This window comes from Accipiter gentilis, chromosome 11 (genome assembly GCF_929443795.1).
Source record: "Accipiter gentilis chromosome 11, bAccGen1.1, whole genome shotgun sequence".
NCBI classification, from domain to species: Eukaryota; Metazoa; Chordata; class Aves; order Accipitriformes; family Accipitridae; genus Astur; species Astur gentilis.
In genome coordinates this window covers 33,916,090-33,940,587 of record NC_064890.1, presented here as the reverse complement: position 1 = coordinate 33,940,587, position 24,498 = coordinate 33,916,090, and the positions used below count along the sequence as shown (strand labels likewise).

Sequence of the window (24,498 nt, the reverse complement as noted above, 5' to 3'; positions counted from 1 at the left end):
TCTATTCATAGTTTTCACGTCCAGAAAGTTTTATTTGATCTGCTCATCTGTTTTGGCTTCACCTGCTTGGATTGTTACTGGCAATAACAATCACAAAACCCCATCAGGAACTGTGGCACAAAGTCCCTAATTGCAGACACGGCTACACCTTTTATCCCTTAGTCTTGATTTAAAGGATTCAAAATACGGAAAATCCACTGTAACAGTGGAGTCACTGCTTCAGTTGAGCTCCAAGCTGCTGAGACAGAAGACTGAAGACAGCTTCCAGGACCGGAGGTGGGTACGGAAAGGCTACGCCTGCGCTATATGGCAATGTAAGACACGGACATGCCCACAACCTTGCTTTTGTTCTCCATCATCTTCGTGCTCTTCTCCTCCTCAGTCCTTGCTTAGCTTCTCCAAGCTCCTGGCCCTTCTCTAGAACCATCACTGCAAGTCTTGCTCATTTTCTCCCTTATTTGAGAAAATGATAATAAGATGGCAATAACTCCCTCCTTGAGAGTAAAAGCAGCAATACAGCCTCTTTTTATGTGTGTGCCTGGCCTTGAATGACCCCTTCCATTAAAAAATCATTACAGAATCCTTTAGTCTATTATCCATTTCTGCTTGTTTAAAGGCAACAATTCCCAGGCCACCCAGGTCCCAAACAAGCCCTGGGTCTCTGCACTTACACACTAATGCATTTTGAACCTAGACAAAGCTGTGTATGCACACGTCCTCAAAACAGTGACCCTTGTTACTGAAATGTCTGAATCGGTATTTAGCTTTTCCACAGCAAGCACAAAGTAGTATCAAAATTTCAGACCACCTAAAATAAGAAGTGCTCGCATTTCCCTGAAATCCATGCCTGTAGTCACTGGCAGATGCCTGATTTGTGATAGACGGCACTCCCTCTCTCTCCCCTGTGACTATAGCTTGGGTATCATCTTCTATTCACTCCTCACAACCTGGTAGTGCCTTGATACTGCAGATCTGTTCTGCATAACATATCAGAGATATGACAATTCCTATCAAACCCCACAGCTAAAATTTTTATCGAGGCTCTCATCATCTGCTGTTCAGTTACACTGGCATCTTTCCCTCTGGCCTTCACAAGTGCAGTTGTTCTCCGCCGATACAGAAATGCTGCTGCAAAGACCATTCTCCTAGTCTGTTTCTTTGACCACGTCACTCTTTTCTTTGATCACAAAAAATATAGGCCACTTCCTTTTATATTCAAATCCCTTCAGATCTTTCACTACCCTAGGTACAGACTGCCTATATGACAGCTGCTCCTTCAATCACTCTACAAATTCAGGCTACGAATCTTTTCCCTATTTAAAGAAACTTTCCTCTGTGCACTGTGCAGTTCCCTATCAGCTGCAGAGCTTTCTCCTTTCTCGTTCTTTATAATTATTCTTTGCTATGAGAAACCGTGAGGATGTCACGCATTAGGTATCCCGGATTACCTGTCATCCTGACTAAGGAAGTCACTATTGCTTACACCCGCCTGTCCAACCAGCCGTAACTCTTGGCTTTTCTTTAGCAATGGAATGCTCTAGGACTGGAGTTGTATTTTGGTTGTCCTTGAGCATCACCCAGCACAATAATGCCCCAGTCCTTAGTGACCATTGCTAGTTCCTTGGTAGGACAAATGTTGCTAGTAGTGTGAAGAATTAACGGCTATCCATTCTTTCTGTTACTTTAGGAACAAATCCTGTTTGAAAACAAGCCAGAGCACAAGGAAGGACGGACTCTAGAAGGTCTCACATCATGAGATGTGTAACGACCAGGAACAACAGTAATCACCATTTCCCACTGAGGGCAAGGACTGTCCTTTCTTACAGCTACCCTTTAAGTTTTAGCTACTCAGGAGAGTCAAAGAGGAGCAAGGTGAAACAGCTTTATCCATGCCAGAGGTGCAGCAGACATCACTAAGCACAGCCTCTGTGCACACCCCGAACGTCCCAGGAGCAAGTCCACCAGCTTCTCCATCAGGCTAAATGTGAGGTCTCGTGCATCTCAGTGACACTGTGAGGTTCCTCTTCTTTGTAACTCGCTCTCGCCTGTTGATTAGCTATTCGCAACTGCTCGAAATGCTGATTAGAAAAAGCTGCTCAAAAGTAAATGGTCTCCTATTTTGTCTCTGAGTTTCTCCCATTTTTGCAAGCTTTTGCTCTTGCTTTACCGTCTCACTCATGTCTGACCTTGGTTGAGCTAAATAGCTATCAGGTAGTTCATCTGGACGAGAGACACCAGTGTGAGCTTTTCTAGTTAATTCTTGAGTCTGATAAGCTGCTAAATAAAGTGGTAATGTTACAACATTGTGTACCGGTAAGAGACAAAGAAATCAGCTCCTGCAAAGCAACTGTGTCTTGTTCCCTACGTGAAACCTCCCTAAACCACCAGCAAGTCAGTCATAATGGTTTTTCTAACTACCTCAGCGACACACTTTATGAAAGCCATTTCTGTGGTGAATAGGAGAAATGAACATTCACTAATAATATGCAATACTTATATTTACAGATTTACTGAGACTACAGCTTGCTGTCAAGGGAAATCACAACAGAGCAGTCAATCTTTCTGGTACCTTAGAAGACCAAATATCTGACTATGATATGGAGTATAAAAATAAATTTTAAATACATTACTATGCAATCACCTCCAACAATATGAGTACATATGCGCTAACACACATACCACTGCCTTGTGGAAAATATACCCACATCACAGCTGAACAGTAGTATGAAATTTGGAGCATTTCAGGATTTGTAAAGACTGCTAATGCCATTTGTACCTATTTGAGAACAGTAAGCTCTACTCAGAGTTCTGAAGTCATTTTGCATTAAGGCAGCTGTCTCCAGCTAATTTCAGCTGCATTAAAACGTATATGGTCCCTTTCTCCTTCCAAATACCCACGCACATGAATTTCCTTTTTGCCTGATATTCAAATCTTAACGGTTTTTTTTTAGTGTTGCCTGAACCCAAGAAGATAGATTTGCAGTAAAATACCTGAGCAGTATTTTCCTCGCTATGAGCTTTGCAACATAATAAAAATGGTGTTACAGAAATGGAGAGTATCTGGAGCAAGGGGATTACTATGTGTTGCTCACTGCAGATGGAAAGTAAATCAGCCACCTTAACATTAGAAATGGATGACTGAGGAGCCGTTCTGTTCTGGACAAAATCCCTCCAGATCATATGTGCTCTGAAGAGTTTTACCATCACCTGTTCTGAGAAAATTTGGGGCTGGTTACAAAAAAAACCCTATTAAATCGCCCTTTGGTATTAAGCACAATCTGAAGTGGCAGGTTTGGACCAATGGTCTCAGTTTGAAACTTTCATCCAACTTGTTCTGGTTAATCTGTAACTGTAAATCACACATGTGCTTGTGCAGGGTTCAACTTGCTGTGATTATGGCAGTGAAACAGTAATATTAATTTTCTAGTCAAGAAAAAACCCAGGATTATATGCTGCGTTTGACTGATACTGAGAAAATTAATAGAGCTTAAGAAGATGACAGAAAGTAAAAACACCGGGTGCATATGGAATGCAGGCAGAAATGTGTCTCAAATTGAAATGTGGGGTTTGCAAACAAATCAGGGCAAATGCCCTGTCCTTTATAAAAAAAACCAGTAATAACTCTTTTCCAAAACTGTTTTCCTCCTCCTAACTTGTACTAATTAATACACCAGCTTTAATGTATAAGGAAAGAAAAAGGAAATTGTGTGCAAATGTTGCAAAAAGAAAGGCTGACTTCACAAAACGTGGCTACCCGCACTTAAGGTTTTGTTTCAGGGACAACAGTAACATGGAATATATTTGGTCTTGCCAGCTCCCCCTCTTGTTTTTTTTTTAGTTGAAGTTAAAATACTCTTCTGTGTCCTGAGTTTTAGCTTGCTAATAGGATTAGCAGCGGCAGCATCCTGTACTTGCGACTGAGTTGCCTTCATTTCCTGAAGGCAACACATCCCGTTCCTGAAATCCTCCTTCACGCTCCCCCTCCAGCCCCATTTATCTTCAAAAGCTGTGGTGTGGCCATTAGGCACATCTGTTCCAGAAGTAGCAGCAGCTTGTTTGGTATCAGTTGGGGTGGCAGTAGGAAACGCATACATTCCGTCTGCATAGCCATTATGTAAACGCATCTGGGTAGCAAAAGAGGATATAAGGAAACACATAAAGCTCAGGAGGTGCGCACGGAAAAATAAAATCAGCTTCGCTTGCATATCAGTATCTCCGGAACGTGTTTTCAAACTGCCATCAACAATCCAGAGTACGAGTGAAAATGGGTATATGTTATATGGGTGTTTATTTTGTCCATTCTTACCGGCATTATACCTGCTGTCAAATCAGTCCCTAATAATTTATTGTGTGGATTAGCTTGCCGCTCACCGGGATGGGAACTAGCATCCAGCTAGCTCCCTTGTAGCCGCCTGCCTTTAGGGGTCCTGGGCTTCCAGGTGAATCGCCCTCGGGGTGTTTCAGCCGCGTCCCGCTCCAGAAGCCCTGATGAGCCGCTCGGTTTGTCAGTACACGCTGCAAAGCAGATGTCCTCTCTCACACTCGGAATACATAAGCCCTAACCGGCAACGATGGCTGGTCTAATGACCTCTGAATACCTTTTCCGTGTTTGTCATGATCTACCGACTTTTTTCCATGAATCATCGTAATTTTAATAATCACACGAGACAGTTTCTCTCGCCTCCCTCACCAGGTCAGGAAGCTAAACAGCAGAACGCTCACCGAGGTGCTCTGGCGAGGTGCATCCTCATCAAATAGGAGCATCTCCCTTTGCCCCCTGCAATTAAAATTCAGTGCAAACCGTCACCTATTTCAACAGAATTTGAATGGAATGGCCCGCTCTTCTGACAGGAATGGACTGGAAAAGCTCCTGGGAAGTACAAATCCATGAAAACAAAAGGAAAGAGCCTTCTTAAGTGCACTAGTGCGAAATACAGGCTCAGGCCGGTGCGTGAGGTACAGACTGCCAAATTCAGGAACGACGGACCCAGGAAACCCAAACCGCCGGCCCCGAGTCCTCAGCAGCTTTTTTGCCTCACAGTGTCCCCTCAGAGAGCGAGATGCTGAAGAGCAACTGGGTCTTCACCAACCGCCCCGATGAGGAAAAAGGGATATGAACACAAAGGTGCTCCCCCGCGAGTTTAACAAAACGGACTGCGAAAGGTAAAATGAGAGATTCTTACACCGGCAGCCGTCCCATCTCAGGTGGATTCTGGTGAGTACGCAACTCGGCACTGGATCAAGGTCTCGAAGCGATGTGCAGTGTGTTTTTATAAGTGTATTAAATTCTAACTGTATTATTCTATTATACTAAATAGCTTCCCAACTTCTAAAAAAAGACATTCTTAAATTACAAAACGATTTACTGAATCAGACGCCAAACATACTCGCCTTCATCAACACACAGAAGAAAAATTATGGGAAAATCCAGTTGCTAAGAACCACTATATTTGTCATAAGATAATCCTTACTCCATTGTATTCTACATCATTTAACTAGAGGGACTTTGAGAAAAATAAGAAAAAAATAGTCTCCCTACGTAAGTACAGGTCTAGTAGTTTTATTATTTTCAGTAACAATAAGAGGCTACATAAAACTAGTGTGCTGCTTGGATTATTATACTGTATCTTCCATAGAGAGCACGGCATTACATTAGTCATTCACTGCAGTTCAGTGACATGAAATATCCTCTTATTACAGAGAGTGTATGTCTCTTAATAGTTGCAGAAATTATTTACTTAAGCTCTCCCCTTCCCATCCGCCCTCCCCTCTCCAAAAATCCATTCATTTTCTTATCCCTTGGGGAAACGCCGCCAGTACTCCCTGTATACTACGCATACATAAATTATACGCCTTAAAGAAGGAACAAAATCATAAACCCAAAAATACAGCCTCCAATGTGAATAAAAATTAGGGAAGATAATTCTTCTCTACAGCCTCCTCTCTGACCCCACTGCAAAAGCTCCCTTCCTGAGTGCGAGAGAGGAAAAATGCAACTTCAGCTTTTTATACCAGCGCAATATATCTGCCTTTGCCAAGCGCATGCAGAAAACATGAACTTCATCCTAAAAGGTTTTCAGTGTTTAGAAACCACCTGGGAGAACTTGTCAAAAACACAGCGAACCAAGTTCTAATTGCACAAACTCACCCTGGTCTTGACAAACACAACAGTTTGGTTTGAAGTTTAAAACTGTTCCCATCAAAATCCTTGGGAGCAGAGAGAATGTTGCTAAGGTGTCTTTATGAATCTCAAAGACAAAATCAGAGGCTGGTGGTGTGCAATGAATGAAAGCGTTCTCCTACTGAGATTTGAACCTAAATATAGCAACTATGCTGATCACAAGGAAAGGCTGAATTATAATTTAAAAAAAATGACAGATGAGACAGGGTGGACAACCTCAAAAGGTTTGGAAATGCAGTGTAGATAAGAAACCATATATACAGCACTTGGCAGCAGCTTATCCAAACTAGCAGACCCTCCTGAAGGATGCCCTCCTGCAACCCTCCTATTCGGGCTTTGCTTTTGATCTGCAAGAAATCCCTTTTCCCCCCTCACTGCCAATGCTGGTTTTGGAAGACAACTTGCTCATTTCCTTCCACAGAGAATTTTCTTTGGGGTCAATTGTAAGTGCCCCACAAGCCCCTCTTTTTGGAGGGGAAGATGGACTTTTCCACTCCCTGTTGTTTCAGAAATTTGGCTCTCTTTCACCTACCCACATAACCTTACATCTCCATCATCTTTGCCACTAGCAGTAGTACTTAACGTGCTTTTCCTCTTGCTAGATTTTCTTCCATAATTTTCTCCTTAACATCTACAAGTGGTAGAGTTAATTCAGTAGTCCATATTTTTAATTTTAAGAACTTTCCTGCCCAAAGTTTTGGGAAATGACACGTTGCCTGCTCTCAGGGACGCTGTTACGAGGACAGCAAGCAGATGCAGTACGCTGCCTGTAGATAAACGCGCGGCTTCCAAACTTCCAAGTATGACTCCAAAACTTTTAATTACTGGCATCAATGAATCAAGGGAGCTACATTACAGCAGCTGAGTGATTACTCTCTCAGTGTGATTAATAGACCGGGTGGGGTTTAAAAGGCAGGTCCTGTATGTAGAGGAGAGGTAGATGCATGTGTTTTTGGGGGAGTTCCAGCTTAACTAGTCAAAGCCATATAATGCAGACAATTACTGAAACTTTCTGGACAGGAAAATATAGAATTCAAGCATTATTTTCCATTGTTTAAAAAAATGCTAAATCAATTTTCTCATCAGAGGAGCTGTTTTAGAGCAATTCACTAAGTCAAGATAATGAATGAGCTGTTCTTTCACAGCATTCCTCAAGGAAGAATTATCCCAAATGATATGGTTACTTAATAAGAACATTTATAAAGGGACGGTCATTATGCGAATTATGTATTTTACATAATTTATTTCAACTTCCAGTTTATAACAGCACTTTTATCTTTTTTTCATTCAGTGATAAAAAAGGCATCAATTATAATTCTCCTAGCATGTCTACAGAACAAATGTCTGCTAGTGAAGTTGCTGTGCTCATTCAAACATATAATTATACATCGGAGGGTCCTAGGCAATCTACATTTACCAAAATAATGGAGAGATACAACCCCCACACTTAAATGTAGCAGTTTAGGTATACGAGAAATGCAGTGCAAAATATATTTCGGGGCGTGCTGGTCTGTAGCAGTGCTGCCTACTATGTGATGACTATTGGCCGGGCGCTTCTGCTGTTAAATACGTAAATCCGCTTAGAGCCCAGAAAGCAATATGCTTGCTGCCATGTTTTTTAAAAGAAAACAGAGACTATTGCTTTTATGTCTTCTCAGACTCAGTACATTTTTACTGAGGTTTATCCAGTTTGCGTGTTCAAAGCATGGCTGCAAAGCACGCAAGTACGAGAGAAATATGAGCAAACCAGATTATAACAAGTATTATTGCAATTTCAAAGACTCTGTAATCGGAGGTGGAGAGATATACTGCAGGAAAGCAATTTAGAACCACGCCACAGGTTATTATTACAGCAATGGACTATTTAGGAATTAGAGACTACTGGGCTATTGGTCTGCATCAGCATGCCTGACAGCAGAGGTTGGCCAAGTGTTCTGATCTGGCCTAAAAGCAATTTAACTGGCTTCTACAAGCAAAAATTCAAAAGGCGGGTTGTTAATAAAATAATATTTGCTAATGTACTTTGGCAAAGGCCCCGCTAGACCTTGCAGATGCTGAAAGGATCCGAGAGCTCCATCTCATAGTCTTTCCACTGCAAACCCCAGATATTCACAAAAGGCAGACTCCCCTGATCTGGGCTACGAAAAGCACTGACCAGAACAGAATTTTTTTTTTTAATTATGGCTCAGGTGAGCGCTGTGGAAGATTAGAAGCTCCTATAGTAACAAAGCACAGGGGATCCATGAGGCTTGAGGACACAAAGCTCATCATAACATTTTCCTAACTTCTTGTAATCTTGACCAATATAAAGGCTGATCAAAGTATTGACTAGTCCTTAACAATTTCTTAGAATGACCAAACCTTTCACGAGAAACTCAAAACAACAAGTTCATGAAATAGGTAGGCATTAACTGCTCCTTCCTAAAACGTTCATGACTTTTCCCCCTCTCATTTTATCTGCATTTCCCAACTTCTCGTCTGAGTTTTCCTACACTCAGCTGCCAAACTTCTTGCTTTAAATGCTGAGCCAAAATACAAGGATAATATCACTCATGTCACTCTTGTATTTTTTGTAGCAACCATTTAAGAAGCAAGCAGTACTATTTCCTTCTTGATAAACATACACAGTTCCAGTATATACTGTCTCACACCTAATTCTAAAGACTTAATTGTTTTCTATGAATCCTTACTAGATACATGGAAATCCTTGTGTTAATTAAAAAAAAAAATAAAAAAATTCCTATGAAACAGTGTCTTTGACAGAAAACAGAGTTATTCAAGGCTCACTACTTAATTGGCACTAATGACAACATTCTACGTACTTCCCTGAAAACTACACCAAAAGCTTTCACTGATTTCTGTAAATGTAAAATCAATTACCAATCACATATCTGGTCTCTGAATTTCTCTTTTTATGAGTATGATTCTGCACAAGGATTTCTACCAGAATGTGTTACCTTTTAGAACTAGGTCACTAAGGAAAACAGAGTTCATGTTCTCATTCTGACTTTAATGTTACACAAATCTATAATTTCCCCATAAAATGTATTGATAATTTTATTTAATATTCTTATACAACCTGGAAGCTCATCTAGCCTGTGTGCCAGCATGGTTCTGTGTGACTATACAGACATGGTTATGCCATCCCCAAGGAGATCCGTAGTTTAACTGTTATCTTTTAAGACTCTCACTATTTTTCTGCATTTCCAACAGCAATCTGTGTCTCATAAACTAAGAATACTGGTAATTGATAGAGTATATAATTGCATTTGATGGATAATACTATCATGACAGGTAAAGCAATACTCACTGAGGCATTCTTTACAGAAGAAACATCGTAATTCTGTATATTTGCATTGGGACACGCTGCGGAAACTTATTGACCAGCTCTGTATGGGGAATGAAAACTTTATCTTTCAGATCTTTTCAGTGTTTGAAGCTGCTTATACTTACAAGCGCTATGTAAAGGAAAAGCAAAAGTATTATTGCTATAAAAATGAATATGAAAACGAGGTTGAGAAAGGATTACATGGAAGTGGCTATCTAACAACTCTGCTGAGACTCTGAGCATCACCAGTATGAACTAGGCATTTTCCCTGCAAATTCATACAGTTGCATCAAGTTGGAGCCACTGTCTGAGTGAAAGCTAAAAACGGAGCCAGGATGCGGGAGTGCAATCCTGTAGAGCCGGGAAGAGTCTCACCTCTGTCGATCCGAAATTCCACAGGTGAAGGGGGCAGAGGCTGTCATTCGTTCTGGACCCCTCCCAACCACAGAGCAAGGAAACTCTGCATGGGAAACCCTGGGGATTTTTGCACTTCCCAGTCCTTAGGTGTAGTTTTATGAGTGCAAAAGAAAGAAATGCAACAAACTGTTTGCACTATGAGAAGAGAGCCTTTTGGGGTTTATTTCACTCTTGAAATGGCACTAGAGGAATTCGTACAATCCATACCACAAGGGAACCCATATGGCGGGTGCCATATAGAACAAGCAGAAATCACAGCATTGCTGCTTATCGTTCAAGTGTGCCTGTGTACAATACACTGATTTCACTTGCTTATAACTTTTCTAAATTTAACTGCTTGGGTTGAACACAGCCCATGCCAGGTGTCTGCCTCAGGCTGTTTTTATTTTTCTGTTTGGTTCTATGTTTCTGTTTTAGGGTTTTGACATTTTCAACTAGCACCATTCAAACGCTTCTGAGAGCAAGACCAAAGAGAAAATAAGATGCTTTGCTTTGTAGAAATGCTTCATGCTTTGAAGTAGAGCTGTGCAGCTTAGCAAGGGAGTAACTCTGTGCCGGAGATGTGCCTTTTTCTTCCCTGTGAATATCTGCCCCAAACTGGAAGAGTTTAAGGTACCTTTGAAAAGTCAATAATTTTCACACTTGCAAGAATTTAGCTAAAGGTTCAGAAACAAGTATCTTCACAAACTGTGCATCGCTCAGCATGCCAAAGCGTCTCTCAGCTCCTAGAGCTCATCAGACTATGAAACCGCGGCTCTCCAGAAGAGACACAGAGCATCCTCCGTTCCCCCTCTGCTGCTGGCAGGACTCCGAGCTGCTCTCAAACTGGGACTGAGCTGGCCCCGCACAGCAGCTGAGGGACAGAGAGCCAGCTCTCCTCTAATTACCGATCCCAAGTACTCTGCGTGCAGACGGAGCCAGACACCTGGAGCTGAGGGAAGATGGGGACAGGAGGGCTCCAGGCTCTGGGTCTGAGTCTCCGATGCAGTGGCCCAAGCCTTGTCCTCGTCCCTCCCCACCAGCCCTCTGAGGAAGGTTCGCTAGCAAAATGGGAATAGGCTACACAAAAGGAGCGGGAGGATGGGAGAGACCTGAATCTGGGCAAGAGGGTGAAGCGTTAGAAAGGCTGGTGGGGATGGGAGCAGGAGGTTGGGACTGGCTGCCTAAGGAAAAGGGGAGAGAGGGAAGTGAGAAAAGGAGGGATTTTGATTTGAGCAGCAGGCTCGGGGTAGGTGATTAGTATTCACTGGACGTGGAGACAAGAAACGAGAGAATCAAACACTGAAAACCGGGATTAGATAAAAGTAATGGGATTTATCACAGAACCAGGGATAAGGAGGACCCTGGATGGGGACAGAGGGGGACTGGAAGTGACAGGAAGGAACAAGCCAAGTTTGGGGAAACGATCAGAAAGTGTCAGTGCCTCTTTGGCTCTGGAGATTAGACTGGTCACCATGACTCCAATTATCACCACCCTCTGCTGTTAACAAGCACACGTGAAGCTCAGAGGCAAAGTAAGCGTCTCCTCTTTCTTCTGAGGTGGCTTATTGGAAGAAAAACCACACGCTGCTATTAGCAGCTAGCTCACACAGCAAACGTCTGTGCAGGGGAGCTAACGGTTCCGGATAAGACACATCGGATTCAGATGGCAGACTTTTGATTTTGAGGTTGCTATCTTTCTGTAAAAACTAAAGGATATAGGCACACAGAAAGTCCCGCATTATGGGAACTGTCTGGAGGTTTCAGTGGTGAAGACTCATAAACTAGGAGATGTCAGGCTAAGGTTATCTGTACCGTGTGCGTACGCACAGTACAGTCCTTACTTAACTACATGATCATGTTCCAGAGTACACGACCCTTTTTCATTAAAGAGGATCTAACTTGTGATTGTGAGACGGGAATATATAGCGACAGAGACCCCTGTAGTTCTCCTGCCCTCTGCATCTGCTGCACAAGCTGGAAGGTGTGTGGGACAAAGGGTGGAAATGCAAGAGACAGCAGAAGACATGAAAATATTTACCTCTTGTTACGGGGGTCGCTGCTGTTAGGAGGAACCGAATTTGGCCAGCTCTGGCACGACACGTCTACGAGATACTAAGTGAATTTCTATAACCAAACTATGCCCAAGCAGTTATACATTGTTTGCCCCCCCCCCCGAGTGATTGCCTCCGCATCCCACCTAAGCTTAGATTTGTTCAACTGACAAGTGCCCATGGCTGGTATTGAAATCAATGAGAGCTGGACCTGAATATATTACCACTTGGGAGAACAGGAAGGGCTGACAAAATATCCGTACGGATAGCAAGAGTTCTGTAGTGCATAGCACTACCTAGCTAGGACTGTCCTGTACTCCTTTAAGATCAGCGTAAAAAGTAACCAGTCTTTTTTATGGAGCTAAATATATGACACAGTTACAGCCATCACTCAAAAGAAGCAACAAAACTGCTTTTCCAACCGTTTGAATTCTACAAGGGCTGTCGGTGTAATAATGTGTAAGATTACATCAAGTAAATATGTGGCTCTGTCTGCTCCTAATGAAATAATATGCTAGACCCTCCTCCCCCAATTAGGTAACTGCTCAGCTAAAAGACGGGTAATAATATAAATTATCATAAAAATGTCCTCAGACATCTCAAATTAGGGACCCTTTGACTTAAATTTCTTTGTGCCCCAGTGTAAAATGTGGACAATAATGGCCAATAATACTCCTATTGTGAAGGCTATTGTGAAGATAAATACATTAATGCTTGAAAAACCCTTAGGAAGTACAGCGATGAGTGTCACAAAGAAAGCTCACAAGGAAAGGAATTATTTCATCTTCATATCAAGGTTTCAATAGTGTGCAATAAGTAAGGCCTGGGGCCACACGCTGCACAGAAAAGGTAAACCAAAATATTGAATAGCTTCTTATTAAGTGAACACCATTCATCCAGCACAGCAAGCGAGACAGAGGTCCTGTGGAAAAATAGGATGTGAATAGATAATTAAAGATTGTATTATAATGCATACACACAATAGGGGTGAAAAGTTTACACCAGTGACCTTAATTCTGGCTTCTCCTAACTTCTGAATGCATGACTCTGCAGCCTCAGTAGCGTTGTCTCATTTTTAACACCATTTTTTATGTGTAAGCGCGTTTGTGTTGCTTAAATCATCATCTGCTCATTTCTGGTATTACGCTTGTTTGTGTGTTGCTTTTCTTTCTCTCATCTCCCTGTATTTGGAACACTTTGTCCAGATATGCAAATCTTTGCAGCCCGACCTTGAGGAATAGTAGGAGTTTGTATAATTTAGATTAGTGCAGTAATTGTTTGGCCCAGATGCCAGAAACATCCCCCAGGGTATTTAACATTCATTCAGAAGATGTAGCTGTTGCTTCGCAACTTAAGGTCAGGACAAAAGTACCAACTTGCAGCCAAGAGAATACGCTGCAGCTCTCGCCTGGGAGGCAGCAGCCGCAGGTGGCTGGTGCAGCACCAAGCAGGCTGCCTGCAGAAATGCTATGGGGCACAGTCCGAGCAGCCTTTTCCCCCCCACAATCTGCAGAAAACGGGCAGAATCGGGGCCATCAAAAAGTACACTTGGGGACTTGAGGTGGGACAGCAGTCCCTTGGGCTTCCTCTAACTCTGGCTGCCCCAGAACACACATCACTTAGTCACTTCTTTTCTGCCACTTGCTCCTAAATAGATTGTGTGCTGTACGTGGGATCACTGCTGCTCTCGAGGATTGTTTGTTTCTCCACTTTGGGCACACAGTTCTGAAGTGGAATGAAATTTCATTATAAACCTAATGCATGCTGCACATTGTATATAGTCAAGCCCAAAGACCACCTGAGAAAAACTAAAAGCAAAGAGCCATCCAAGAAGGATTACAGGATTATATCCTTAAATGCATAGCGAGATACATTAGAAAGAGACGTACACTCTTTTCTCATTTTCATCCACAGGCGATAAAATGGATTACCCAGCCACAAATTTCCATCATTTAATTCCTCGTGTAGTACCTGATGTGGGAAACAACATCATAGCAGAGCTCACTGAGAACTGATGGAGAATGAAATCGAAGCCGGTTTTGTACGAAAGGAAGAGCTACAATTTGGCTGGCCACAGCAGAAAAGCAGCTCTGCCAGGTTTGGGTCACTGAAACCACGAGTACTTCATCCCAGGAGCAGAGCTTTATGCCTACCTCCACGCCGCTGGTGTCCTGTACGGCATTGCTGGATGCAGGGAGAGGATTTCAGGGGATCGAGCCAGTTTTAAGTCCTTCTCCCCACTGCTGTGCTACCTTGCACAGCAGGACGAGCCGGCTACCACCGCGGTCTTTCTTCAGAGACGGGGAATTGCTTGCAAATGGGTCCTTCTCTCCCTTACGAGAGCTTCAAACTGCTCCCAGCAACTTCGGACACGGACTGCCTTGCTCAGAGCCGGTCCTGAAAGCGGCTCTCTAATTCACCCATCTTCATCCAAGGAGAAATGGATTCAACACCTGGTGTTACTGAGTTCCAAGGCCCTGACAGCTCCACCTTGCCTTGGTTGATAACGGATAGTCCCCCACACACCTGCGGCTGCCCTCCCTGCTAACGAAGTGGGAGCTGAAGGCATACGGAGCCAGCTGTACTCATCACATACTACCTGAGGCTGTGTCCTTCTGGCATCAGAGGTATCAAGACAAGTTCAGCATTACTGGCTACCGCAGCAATTGAACAAGTGTTGGCGGAGGGAGGTGAAAAATAATGCTCTTTTCCAGTTTGATTAACATCGGGTTTTGTCTCTTTTCATACCATTTCGACAATAGCGACAATGTGTTAATGCAGCTACAGCACCCGTTGGCTCATGCAGGGCTCTAAGGAATCTTAATGAAAAATTATATTGCAAGTACTATCTAGGTATGAGGAAGAGATAGAGGAGAGGTTAATTATTTGGGGACCAGCTGAGACATAGAACAGTCCAAAGTCAGCTGCAGCATACTACTGGGACTATTTGAGAGACTCTATAGGCATGTTGATTTAGTTGCTTTGTTGCTCCAGTGGGAAACACAGATTCACACTGTGTCATGCAATGCCGGTCCCCAATCTATCTGTCAGATCTGGTAAGTGTTATGCTGGGGAATCTCCTCTCCCTAATGAGCATTACTGGACTGGCAGGTAAACATGGTCAGATTCCAGAAAAGAGAAACTTTTTAGCTTCTGACCTGTAGGAGACTAGAAGCCTGGCTGACTAAAGGCCACGCTTACACGACACCTATGACCCACAGGGACAGGACACCAAATGCAATACAGCTGAGTAATTAAATGTTAGTTCAAAGTCAGAAATCATTGTAACTATAATTTCGAATCATTAAAAGCACTAGGGAATACTTCCCCTCCTCTATACATATGAGAATGAATTACTTATTGATGGGTTCAATGAAGTCTGATTCTAACAGATGCAAAAATATCTAATGTACTCACTATCTCAAGACACTCAGTGATTAACTACATATGTCCCTTTTGTTACACAAAGAAAAGCAGCACGTTAGAAGAACTCAAAGACGATAATAGTAAGTATGTCTTTTTGTTAATGTCTCATATAACAGGCTTCAAACTTCCCAAGGAAGTATAAACACCTGCCATTCAATCAGCTTCGCAGAAATAATGCGGTTAGATCAACAATATCAGGCATATTCTTGTTTCTGTTCCCCTCTAAGGTGGGAACTAAGAGTCTAAGGTGTGACTAAGACCAACCAAGCTGGTTTTGCTCCTTCTCCTTACTTGAACTCAGTATTGTTGCTAGCTGGATCTGTATGCCCAGGTATGACCTGCCACTAAGTCCTGTAAATTCAGTATGCCACGTAGCTAAATGTAAGATACGGATAGGCATAAAACTTCTCTTAAGGCAATACTCTACCTAGTGATGGCAAACTGAGGTTTATCTTTCTTTTTGTAACTCACATGGCTGCATTTACAAATTGTATGCAATTCTATCACTTAGAAAACAGCTGAAGCAGTTCAGCTCAATCTCATCTCAGATTTTTCATTTTTAGATAAAAACCTATGTAACAGTGCTCACTCCAAAGCAGATTTCTACAATCAAATAACATATTCCAGAGCATTGCTGTGGAGAGTTGAAATTATCTGAATGTCACCATTACTGTTATATCAACATATATCACTGCAATATAATCTTAAGCAATGCAAGACTCATCAGACACATCCCACAACAACAAAGCCTATCACACACTGATTATAGCAGAATCTGTGAAAAGACTCTCCCTGCAACTAAAGATTAAAAAGTGAGACCTGCAAACAATTTGCAGCTTTTCTCGTTCCTAGAATTCCATGGGTTTTGTGGATTTGGGCTGGATGTGGCGGTTTCAGGGAGCAGTGTGTGAAAACGCGAGGTCTGCTTTTGGAGAACTGCTTCATTCTGTCAAATAGTGCAGGCACATACCTGCACTGAGAAAGAAGGGCCTCAGTGTCACATGTACGGCACGTACCCATTGTCAGGGTAAGAGGGAACAACTGTGACAAATGAGAAGCTTTTTCAGCTAATTCATTTTGTGTGTAGGCATCTCAGAGCCAAGAGGCTCCAGCTGGGACTGGTGCCTGATTATGCTCGAAGCTGTACCAAGTCAGACAGCATCCTTCTCGGAGCACCTTAGGGGCTAAGCAGACAATCAGACAACTAGTGAAAGAAAAGAACTACAGTTGTTCCTTTTCAGCAAATGAGGAACTGAGTCACAGAGCTAAAAAAAGGGCCCAGTCCTCCGCCAGTATAAATTGGCACACTAGGATTCAGGTCAGCACAAATACACCAAGTTACAGCAGCTGAAGCAAACCCTGGAGTTGAATCTATAAAGCCCGAGACAATTACAATGCATCCAAGTAAAATTTAACCAGCCGCAAAGAGCGTAAAGGATGAAATGAACTTTAAAGTACTGTACTTCACATGTCTTGTTGGACAAAATCCACAGAATAAAATGATGGTGCCGGTTATCAAACTAGACAAGCACAGAATGAGAACACTGCAATATAAACCAGACAGCTCATTAAAAAGGTAGGGTATATAACCTGCAAGGGACAAGATACACCCACCTTTTCTCAGGGGAAAATTATTTTGCTTATCATTTTCTTAGTCGCAAAGTAACTGGAAGAGTTGAAGAAATAAACTCTACTTTAGAGTGGGTTCTGGCAAGGGGCTGAAGGAATGTTCCAGGGATTTTCAAAAACAATTTACAAATCCAGCTGGATCCTGAAAACGTTCCAACAGAAACTTCTGGGTTTTAATTACATGTAACAATGCTGTACTTTCCCCCCCTCATCACCCTTTTACGTAAACACTGCATACACTTGCATCAAACTCAAAAGGTGTTTCCCTTCAAAATAAACCCAGAGGATTTCAAATGCATTATTTTATTCTCTGATCTACAAGTATAGTACATTTCCACTGTCTTTGCCTTGTCCATAGAAAACAACACCGTGAAGGAGGTGTGGAGGGTCCGTGCCCTGGTTCCTTAGAGCCTCACTTGCCTGCCAGGAGAAGGACAGGGAATTTTCACTCTGTGGGATGCTGACTCCATTTCTAGCTGCTTGGTCCTGAGCTGTCAAATGGGCCTTTTCTGGGACCACGCTAACTTGTCCCTCTCTGTACACGATGGCCAGGAAAAAATCCACTCCCTTGACACCAGTCACGCACGGAAGATACAGGAAAGCTAACAGAAAATAGATGTCTGATGGGACGGATGAAAGTGGAGCTCAGGAAAGCTACTGTTCTGTGTTCAAAATAGAAAGGAGAAAGACTTGATACCCCTCAAACCGGTGATTCTCAGGGAAATAAAATAAAGCACTTTGGGACTCAGAAATTCAATGCAGATATAAATCCATGAGTAGCAGCTGTGGAGGCAGATTCAAGAAATGGAACAATTCTAGGATAGTCAAGGAAGACCTGTGTCTGACCCACTAGAAAGAAATGCCATGGTGCCAACAACGGCATGAGAAACACTATCATTCTGTTGGTTAAACAGTGTTTAGGAATGTACCCAGGTCTGCCACTTAAAGTCATTGTAAGTAGAAATACAGCGAAGCTGTAGATCAAGAGTTGTTCCTTTCTAGTCCTTCTTTTTCTAAGCCTTTTATTTTTCAGGATTATTTCTGAATGTTTTACATCAGTGCTAATAAGGAACACTTCCATGATCCATAGAAGGAAGAGGATGTAGAAAGGACAAACGAAGAGGGGAAAGTCTTTCCGATGCAAGAGACTTTGCAGGAAGGAAAATCTCTTACTTCTTACAGAAAGGTTTCTCCCAAAGTTACCTCACTTGAACTTGTCCCCTCCTCCTTCAGAGATCTGCAGGCCATGGGAGGTACACCACTGCAGAGCCAACCCTCACGGTTGGGTTTTTTGGCAGACATTGCACAATTAGCTGAGTACAAGCGTGTGTTCAAAATGCTTACCCATTTTCGTAATGCTGTTTGACAGGCATGTCTAAAATCCACTACTGAAGAGCAATGTACTCTGAGCGGAATGAAACGCTGCACATAATATCTGAAAAAAGTAGTCCAGGGTATATGGCTCCTCCCTGTAAAACCTTGCCGAATGGTAACGGCTGGGGACGCCAGTAATGGAGCTGAATAAGCCGTCAGTTTTATTAAAGGTGAATTCTCATCTGTCCTGACTCCTCCGAGAAACCTGTGACTGGTCACCTGCCCTTATGGCTAGGCTCCCATCTTGAAAGGGCAAGGAGGACATGAATAAAAAATCACAGTAACCCCTCACATACAGAAACCCTGAATGTCAGAGATGATGCAAAAGTTGTTTGCTAACTTCACTAACACAGAAGTTTCTCATGGGTTCTGACTTGTAGTTTATCATTGTGTTTTCAAATGTTACAAAACCCAGCAAAGGTTATAATGGCAAGTACCCTGACATGCAAGTGCTCGCTTCTCCAGAAGCTGTTGTGCTGAATGGGAGGTTTGTAGAAGGACATTTTCATTCAAAGTTTGGTAACTTCCTTGGGAACAAACTATGTATCGGTACTTTTTGCTGTTACTTGTTAGGAAACAAAAAAATTTATATACCACTCTTGAACCAAATGTACAGCTGAGAGGATCTACTCTGACAGGAATGAAAATTTTTTTTATATCCCGCTTTGTCTATGAACACAAAATCATTTCTTGCTTATCTGTTTCAAAGAAAAACTAGTATACCTGTATATTCTGCACCAAGTGTAAATCAGGATTCTCCTCTTGTTTGTATACGTGTAAACTAATTTTATCAAAGTACCCAGTGTAAATCCAGTTAAGAGTCACAATCAAATTATGTTTGCAAAGTTAAATAGATTTTCTAAAAAAAAAAAAAAAACCTCTAAAAACCCAAGTCTTTACTCACTTTGTGTGGACAAGACCATATTTCCACTCTAACTATCCAAGCAAATTATATCTTCTTCTACGCACTTGATGTTGTGGGTGGTGGTTTTTAATGTGCTCACACATCGTACTAGATTTTAATCAAAACAGCCTCTCCATCAGTGTAAAACTGATAACAAACGGAACTGTCTTCGCTTTATGTATTTGTTAACAAGACCAGAGTCTGTTCTGTTTTGCTGATAACATTTCTGTGTTACTGTTTAACAATGACAAATACAAAACATAATTAACATTACAAAGTAGCTAAATTAACTACTTTTTTTTCAGGGAAATACGAAGATCTAGAAGAAAAATCACAGGAGAGCCTAAATACAGATTTTCTTCAATCTGTTAACCTTCTAATTCTCTTATTAAAACTCTACCAGACATTCTGCAGAAAACAATACAAAATAAGAAGTGACAGGCCACCCATTAAATATCTTGATTTTCAACTGCAGTAGCAAGGAGTGATCTACAGTTACACGTTAAAGCAATTTACATACAAAAATATCACGAAAAATAGACTTGAAAAAAGGTTATTACTAAAAAAAAATCTGTCTGCTGATATCCTAATACCTAGATAAGCAGAGATCTAGCACTAGTCATAAGGAACGTTGTTAATTATCTAACTCTGTTTGACCTTCATTTCTTTCCAGATACCCAGAAGGACAAAATTCTATTCTCCTTATTTACAAGAGTATCCCATTTGATATTAATGGGATTATTTTGCTGGTTTGGTTAAAGATTCACATACAAGAGCTTTCTCAAAGAATCTTAGAGATAAGCGCTGCCTGGCTTCTGTTTATTCCACTCAGCCGCTGCAGAATTTCTTCAGTTTATTGAAGAATAAATTCTCCTTTTGGAATCAAATAGTATTTTCAGGTAGCTTTTAAATCACTCAGACATTGTATCCGAGTGTACTGTCAGATAAAAAGTTGCAATAAGTCATAGGAGTTGCAAGAATTTATACCATGGGACTTGCAAAGCGCTCAGCAAGGTAGCCACAGCGTGTAAATCCACAGCGATGCTGAAAGACTTCACGGTCTTTCAGAAGTCTGGAGGAACCTGTAAACACTCACGAAAGACACTACAGAGGTGAAACAATTCATCTCCCCTGGACACATGAGGTTTAATAATCCAGCCACCACAGGCTCCTTCCCATTAGCAAAGTCACTAAGAACATGGCACAAAAAAAAAAAAAAGAAAAAAGAAAAAAGAAAAAAAAAGCAGTCTATAGGCTAACGCATGAGTTACTGTCTACTTGCTCAAATAGAGGTGTTTGGAATGTGGGATTATAGTTTCATTTTTCATATTTACTCCTTTAATTAATAGCTTTTCCATTACATCGAGAAAGAGAACTAAATATGTGAGTTTTTCATTAAAATAGTAAAAAGTTCTATTACATGATAATGGCATTTCTACATATCCAGCTTTAATATGTGTGGTCTTGCACTCAGTCTGAAACTAAGACTAAAAATATAATGATGACCACGTGCAGCAGCGAATGCTATGGGTGCCAGACACATACATATGTTGACATCTTGCCATCTCAATTATCAGGGCAGGCATAATTAAAGACACTGTGAAAATGATTAACTTCATCACTTCCATACTGTGGAAAAAATAACAAACTTGTGGGCTTTTTACTTTATTATAAGCAAGGACATGTCCTTTAAAATGAACTAATGCACCTGCATTGGACTGAATTTGATCTTTTTTTTCAGAGAGAAAATATGCAATCTCTACATTTAAAAAAAAATCAGTGTTTGTATTTACATCGGATAAAACATCCTGGCAACCAGGACTGGAATAGAGGCCTCTGTGCTGCCTCCCAAACAGCCTAAAATGGGTGTTATCTCTGATATGCTGTCCTAGACCCACTAAAACTTAAATTCCTTTCAAACTGAGGCCAGGCAGCAGAGGGAGAAGTGGAGATGACCCTGCCCGCGAGAGTCTCTGAAGAACTCTCTGTGATAAAACACCAGCAGAGAAATGCTACTTTGGCTGTTTTACGAGCTGTGGAAATAGCTGAGGAGGATCCTTGCAGAGCTGCAGCTCTGGACTCAAGCCACGCCACCCTCGTAACCCTTTTTCTGGGTCTGGCTTAAGGGATGGTTCCTCGCAGCTTACCACGTTGGGTCTGTTTGTTCTCGGTGGAGAGAAACGGGCACCTCTAGGGGCTGCTGCACCTCATCCCACTGTAGATGTTGGAAAGCACCCCAGCTATACCTCCATCTCTCCACTGACTATAAAGATTGTCCTGCAACCTTCTCCACGATCTGTTTTCTTGGATTGCCTTAATATTTTTGCGGTCGTAACTTTCACATTTACGCTTCAGCCACACGTCTCTGTCTTCTACTCTGTCTCTCGTCTGTGCTTGTCTCCCTGACCCGTCCCCTGAATTCCCAGTGGATCGCTCGGACTGGAGGAGCTCTGGCACGCTAGAAGGACAGTGGGGCTGGGAGGCAGCCAGAGTTTGTTGCAGGATGGAAACCAAAGGTAAAAAGTACACCTACCCTTAAGTATCGCTCACGTATAACTGTCTACATAAGGTTCAGCTGTCTGCGTTCTCCTCTTCATGTGTCTGCCTGGGTTACATCTAATTGAAAAAAGGTAGTTCTTCAGGGTGGGGACCTATTTCTTTCTTATGCTCTACCTAGGGCTTAGATAAATATTAAATTATAATAATACTAAGAAGGCAAAGCCAATATTTACAATTATGTGATTGTTTTTCACAGCATTGAGAATGGATTTCCAAACTCAATTGGTTTTCTCTTGTTAACACAGTCACATTTGAAGTATTTACGCTACAATTCAGAGGGACAGAAAATGTCTGTACTCAAAAATTAGATGAGACTTAACCTGTGCTCTTAGTTAATGTCAGCCTCAAACAGAAATTGCTTAATACTAAACTTTTTTTTTTTTCCTCATTTTACCGGTTTCTTGCTAAAGCTTGTTAAGTCAGAAAAAAACCCGTGAAACAGACAACACTCTTAGAAAGAATTTCTAGAGGCATGTAATTCTAAAGCATACTTCAGTCAAAGGATCATGATCCTGATGGTCTTCACTTGTGATTTAATACTTTGCTGTCTCAACTTGACTTTATTGCAGTAGCAATGCAGTGATGCTAGAACTACACTGTAAATAAAACATGCCAACTTAGTTGCACAGTCCAAATAAATAACTTTAAATAAATAAATAACTCCATCACGGAAACATCAGTCAAAAATGCAATTAAAAAGAGCCTCTTGCTTTGTGTTGTAAAAATATGACATAGTACTTGGGACAGGCTGTTTCACATAAAATTCTTCCCTATATTCAGCAACTCCAAGGTCAAAGTACTGGAACTTCATTTTTCAAAGTTGAAAGGATGATTTAATAATTATTTGGTATGAAGACAACTCTGTTTCTCTACCCTGCATACAATATCAAATTCAGTATTGCTTGATACATCGTGTATTTTCATTCACGCTTTCATTACAGCGCTGTGAAGTACAATCATTTATTATAGATTCTCTTGAATTTTTTCGAAACAGCAAACAAAATGTAAAATGCAAAGGGAGAGAAAAGAAAGTACCAGAAATCTTACTAGAAAAACAGTATTCCCTTTCTTATCCTCCTTGTTCTAACCATGAACCGCAGCGAGCACTGAACAGTGCTGGACATTGGAAAATAAAACTGAACTATAGGACTTTATGCAGCTTTAATGTCCTAGTACAGCAGTGATAAATTCTGAGTGCCACCACAGTGTCACCTCTACGATAATTACTCAAGCAATAGATATCTCATTATAGAGAACTAAGTGTCTCAGAAATGGTCTTTGCTAGCAGAGTTAGTTAGTAATACACTGGAGAGAAAGGACCCATCAGTTCTCAAATTCTTTGCTAAACTTCAGTTCAACCGTCTAACATGTCTAGGACTAATAGCAAAAGTCACTCAGGCCTTCGACGCTCCTTTTCCTTCCCTCCGCCCAAATGACCTAATTTTTCACAGAGCATTGGGGCGAGTTATTCACACAAGGCTCAAGCCACAGACAAATGCAAAGCGTAGAGAGCAGCATCACATGAAGGAGGTTTTTGGCCACAAACTCGTGACCCAGATTCCTTTCTTAACAGCTGGATTCAAAGGAGCAGACATCAGGTAGACTACAGAGAATCATCTCCCCGGTTAACCTGGCTGGCAGAAGACCTTACAGCACAAGGAGGTGTCATCAAAGTAAAGCAATCTTCATGTGCAAGTGGAGAGTGGACTTTTAGTAGCAAATACTAATTTTCATCTATTAAAATGCTGTAATATCGTAAATGCTTGAAACATGGAGGTATTTCTTTCTTGTTTGGCCGAATTTCTTTCATCTTCCTAACAGAAGCTTTGAATTTACAAAACAACTAGCTTCCGTTTCTTTTTCTGATGTCGTTTTTGCAGAAAACACCTTCTAATTTGGAAAGTCGTGCAGTTCTTACCTGTTAGTCTAAGAAGAGAAATCAGCAATGTTTTCACAACAAAAGGCCAGCTGGCTTTTTGCAAAGTCACTGGGAATGGTGTAATAAAATGTCCCTACTAAGAGTGGTTGCAGACTAAACATTTCTTTACCTTTATGTAGTCTTAGCTAAACACCATTTGGTCTAGAGGAAACCGAGTGACTAGGCAGCCTCAGCAGCTTGAATGAAACATTAGGAGAGGGTACCTGCATGACAATAAGAAGGTCAAACACCAGGATGAAAGAAGCCAAGAAGGCTCTTGAGACCTCATCACTTGGCAGAAATCCACGATTCAGCTTGTCCCAGCTGATCCAGTCAGTAGTGATGACAAGCACAACTACAGAGGTCAGAGTAAAGAGAACCGTCCTGCAAGGGAAAAAAAAGAATAGTTCAGAGAGAATACAATAGTAATGAAGATGCATCATTCTATTTTATCTGTCTTCGAATGGTCAGCTAGTGCTTTATCAGTACTTTTCTGCTGATGAAAAGAGATTGAAGAAAATTAAGTGTACAAACAAATCATTTAATTCAAAATAGGAAAGCACTCGGCTGTATCCTTAGTAAAAAGAAATTTAGTAGCTAGTACTAACCATGTCGCAAAATTAGGCTGGAGTGTATCACTCTTGCTCCTCATTCCATATTTTTCACTGCAGATGCAAACCAATTAAGTAAAATCAGAAAGAAGTAAACTGTAACAATGTACTAAGGACT

The 24,498-nt window shown here is 41.5% G+C and overlaps 1 protein-coding gene across 4 annotated transcripts in view; it reads right to left on the bottom strand.

Annotated features, from left to right (window-relative positions):
* Positions 1-24,498, bottom strand: part of TMEM117 (transmembrane protein 117) — a 236,162-nt gene that overhangs the window by 17,474 nt on the left and 194,190 nt on the right. For all 4 annotated transcript variants that reach the window (XM_049813840.1, XM_049813838.1, XM_049813839.1 and 1 more), the window contains one exon: positions 23,994-24,153. In XM_049813840.1, coding sequence (XP_049669797.1) covers positions 23,994-24,153 — 160 coding nt within the window. The remainder of the gene's footprint in view (positions 1-23,993; positions 24,154-24,498) is intronic.